At 47.5% G+C, this 4,325-nt stretch overlaps 1 protein-coding gene across 1 annotated transcript in view; it reads right to left on the bottom strand.

Moving 5' to 3' along the window:
- TAFA3 (TAFA chemokine like family member 3) overlaps positions 1 to 4,008 on the bottom strand; it is a 36,019-nt gene extending 32,011 nt beyond the window's left edge. The window contains exon 1 of the mRNA XM_026661147.2: positions 3,894 to 4,008. Coding sequence (XP_026516932.1) covers positions 3,894 to 4,008 — 115 coding nt within the window. The remainder of the gene's footprint in view (positions 1 to 3,893) is intronic.
- Between the last annotated feature and the right edge of the window lie 317 nt (positions 4,009 to 4,325).

Raw genomic sequence — 4,325 nt, 5'->3', positions numbered from 1 at the left:
CAACCTGTGCAGGGGATTAATTTCCCGGTGAGCCATTCTTCACCAAAGTGCTTCCCTATTCCATTTAGAAATGTCTTAATCTTAGCACTTGATTTATGTGGCTATTTAAATCCAACCTCGTAATCAAGGAAGCGGTGCTAGATCCCGACGTGTTAGCATTCTCTGTGTGCTAGGTGGATGTTAGTACTTAGATCTTCTTTCCAAAGCCAGACGTTTAAAATTCATTGTTTTCTTGAATTTGCACAGGCTAATATGAAAATCTGAAGCGGGAGTGGGAAGAGAGAATCTGCAAATCCAAGAGGCTGGAGTGAGGACTATGGTATTAATTTAGGGTGACCAGATGTCCTGATTTTATAGGGACAGTCCCGATTTTTGGGTCTTTTTCTTATATAGGTTTCTATTACCCTCCCCCCCCGTCCCGATTTTTCACATTTGCTGTCTGGTCATCCTATATTAATTCCAACCCTGGGAACTTGACATCACAAACCACCACTGCTGTGGTTCAGGATACCTCCACAACCCAGCAGATCATGGGAATCCATCCACAATCCTACATTTAGTGATGATTTAGAGAGAGAGAGAATGTGTGTGTGTACACATTACTGGGGGTTTTATTCCAGTCTTCCCCTTGCTAAGAAGTAGTGTGGCCTAGTGAATAGGGCCCAGGAGTTCTATTCCATGCTCTGCCGCTGATCTACTACGACACCCTGGGCAAGGCACTTAGCCTGCAAGCTCTGTGTCCCCAGGACTGTCTCTCAGTCTGTGTCTGTACAACACTCAGCACAAGGAGGCCCTGATCTTGGCTGAAGTCTCTAGGAGATGCTGAGTTTCCTGTTTGCTCACCGTGTTGCCAGCTATCGCGAGTCTCACAGTAATTGGTGCTTTTCTCAAAGCCTTGGCTCCTAGAGTCATGTTATTACACACGAATCTCAGATTTCATTTAAAAAAAACCTGAGTCTAGCCTTCCTGGTTGCAGAGAAAAGCTGGAGAATGTGACCCCTAAAGTTTCAAAAAACAGAAGGCTGTTTGGGGACGCACAGCCTTCCCTACCCGGCCCTCCATACAGTTGTGCAACCCCGATGTGGCCCTCGGGCCAAAAAGTTTGCCCACCCCTGATCTAATTGAATAAACACATCTGCAAACACTGCATTTATCGTCCAGCAAGCTTCAGCCAAAGTATGTCTGATAGGACTATTTCCCCAGCCAGGACTGCATTTTCAGTTTCAGACTTCACAACCAGCAATCAAAGATCACATCTGGGACATCACTCAAGTAGACCACAGATATCCTGGGAAGCCCTGAGCTCTTGCCAAAGATAATTCCAGAGATGATTATGGAGTTTATCATCATATGCACCTGTTACAGGTTACAAAGCGAGTAAAGCAGGTAAGTGCTGACTCGCTGGTTGAGATAGTCACATTGGGAGTGTTGGTTTTAAGGATGGGGATTATGGGATTAGAACGGTTTTAACTGTCGGGGAAAATGTCAGAAATGGGGAAAGGGTTAGGTGCAGGGTCATGCAAGAGTATATTCAGTTTAATCCTTAAATACTGTCTCTCCCAAACACAGACCCTATTGCAGTGTCTGGTGTCCAGCGGCAGAACCATCTCCAGCCAGGGTTAATGGTTCTGTCTGGATTTCTTCTGGGTCTCTTTAGTTTGTGACCGTCGCTCCTTGCGTGGCCCACACTGAGTCTGCTGTGCATGTGCACGGAATATAATGCAGCTCAAAAGTGGTGCGAAGTTTTATGCCGGCAGACATAAGGGGGCAGGGGAAGGCTGGGCTGACTGGCTCAGAGCACCATGGGCAGGAGAAAAAGAATCTGCTCGTTTTCTGGAACCCGGATGGGCTGCCAGTGAAAAAGCCTGCCGTCCATGGCAGAATGGAGAAGAGCAGGGGGAACAAACATGAAGACAAGGGAGACCAAGTGGGACACATTAGCCGAATCTCAAAATTTCCAGGACGCGTTTGATTGCTCAGAGTCAAGTCAGGCTTCCCCCCTGCCAAACCAGTTGATCCAACCCACCCCAGGGGCTTGCTTTCAACGGAGACATGGAAAATAAACTGCAGGGCAGAATGAACAAACTGCATTTACAGACCAGCATCTCCAAGTTCCCCGAACAGGCTCAGCTGGGATTGGAGCAGTGGCTGCCTGCGTTCCCTCCCCAGACAGTTGCTTATTCATTTCCTTGATCCCACTCTCCCTTTGTAATTCCTACACTGTAAGAGAGACACCATGCAAGGAAGCAACAGGGTTCAGGCCCCTGTAGCAGGCTGAAGAGGTGCTGTCCAGGCTGTGCACCACCATGGCTGTGGATCTGCAGTGAGCAGCCACTCAGCTCTAGCTGTGGCACTCGGGGATCGTGCCAACGAAGCAAACTCATCCCGGAATCCCGTGAAGTTGTAACAGTCTGTGTGCCCTCTGCCCAGCGCTCCCAACCACTTGCTTCGGAGATGGTGTAGAAAGTGAGACACATCTGTGTCTGCGGGATTCTGATGTGTGTGCGCATATATGTAATTATACAGACGTATACGTCTGCACACCCACCAAAAAATCTGTGCGAACGTAAACTTCTGGCTGTGGCAGTGTATTTCTGCCCAGCAATGCAAACACTAGAGAGCAAGGAAGCCATGAGGGCAGCATTTGCACCTAACCCAGTACCAGTCTCCAAGCATTAGTCCTTTGCCATCCCGCTACAGAGCCCCAATACTTTACCGACTCTCCCATGCAGTCGCTTTGGCCCAGACCCTGAAAAAAATCTGATCAGTTATACACAATACGTACTCTTAAAATTCAGATACACACAGAGATGATATTGAAGTTCACAGATAGCAGATGGTTCATAGGTATACTCAGGATATGCTGTATAAGGAAATCACAACGTCAGAGCTAGGTGTACTGCCATGTGATTTGGGTGCTACATCAGTTCACGTTCCGTTCATATTTTAAGATTACCTTCACAACCGGAGGGATAACATTTTATTTTTTTAATGAAAGCTTAAAGTCTAGAGTGTCTATCTGATGACAAATGTACTTCGTGACAATCACTATGACCTAGATAGAAATGGTTATGACTAACAGTATTCATCAATCAAAAATTAGCACATTAATAGACTTGAAACATAGATGCCTTCGATTTTGCTATAGTCAAGAAGTGAACCAGTTTTCAAATCCAAAAATTCCGAGCCAAAAACATGGTTAGACTCACCAAACAATAATTCTGAAAGGGCCCGTTTTAAAATAATTACAACTCATAGACCAGTTAACAGATTTACTGGCAAATTGCTCAGAAAAATCACCCTATTCCCTGAGGCGAAGTGCCGTAAGTTTTCCGAGGCTACACAACACTCCACACAAAGAGCTGCAGTCACTGCTTTATGTGAAAACCTCAACACAGCCCAACTAGGGTGTCTCTTCTATGAGATAGAACACACAGATCCCCACTGGCCCATTTTTATTGGCTTCTGCAGGGGGCTACAAGGAAACCCAATGTTACTGCAGTGAGTCCATGAGGCTCTTGATTCACTGAGCCCAACCCTTGTGTTGGGCAGGTCATTACTCCCTCTAGCATGGCTTCAGCCAGTCCCTTCCTGAGCCCCAGAGACAGGACTCTGCCCTCAGCCCCTGATTATCTATTGCAGCGTGGCTTCGCACTCTCCCTGCTAACGAGGTGCTGCAGTGCAGCTGACGTGCTCTGGTGGCAAGCTGGTTAATAAAGCAATGGCAACTTCATAGCCAAGAATGAAGCCAGTAAGACTGTAAATCACCCCCTGGTCCCATCCCCAAACCACTCATTGGAACCCAACCCCCCATACAAGACACTCGGATGCCGTGGATCTGGGTTAGCACGCAGGGGTGTGATGAATGAAATAGGATATACAGCTCGCCCTACCTGAATGGCTTCTGTGATGTGATGAGGCCAGTGTCAATCTTCCCCATAGCGTGATAAGGCAGAGAGTGAGCACCAATACCCATTTGCTCAAACTTCGTATGTCTCTTTCACTCATTCTACCGAAAACAAGCAGAAAGAGAGAGATGCAGAAAGAGAGAACTCCAGCAACATGCAGCAGGCCAGGGGACGGGTCTGCGGAGAGAGGCGGGTTAGAGGCAGCAGCATGCTGACACACTGACATCTCTGCGGGGTGGCACTCGGTGCCCCAGAACACAGTGGAGACACATAGGATTGAAGATAGAACTGCTGCAAAAGACTAAGCCCTGCCCACGCTTTGTTCACGGGGTGCACACACACAATTGCACACAGAGCTTGGAAGGTATAATTATTCCCCTTTCACTAAACCCTCTCACCCACTTGGGTGCCTTCCAC

This window comes from Terrapene carolina, unplaced genomic scaffold (genome assembly GCF_002925995.2).
Source record: "Terrapene carolina triunguis isolate 2854851 unplaced genomic scaffold, T_m_triunguis-2.0 Scaffold926, whole genome shotgun sequence".
Taxonomy (NCBI): Eukaryota; Metazoa; Chordata; order Testudines; family Emydidae; genus Terrapene; species Terrapene triunguis.
The sequence above is the reverse complement of the archived record's forward strand: the minus strand, read 5'-3'. Positions and strand labels throughout refer to the sequence as shown.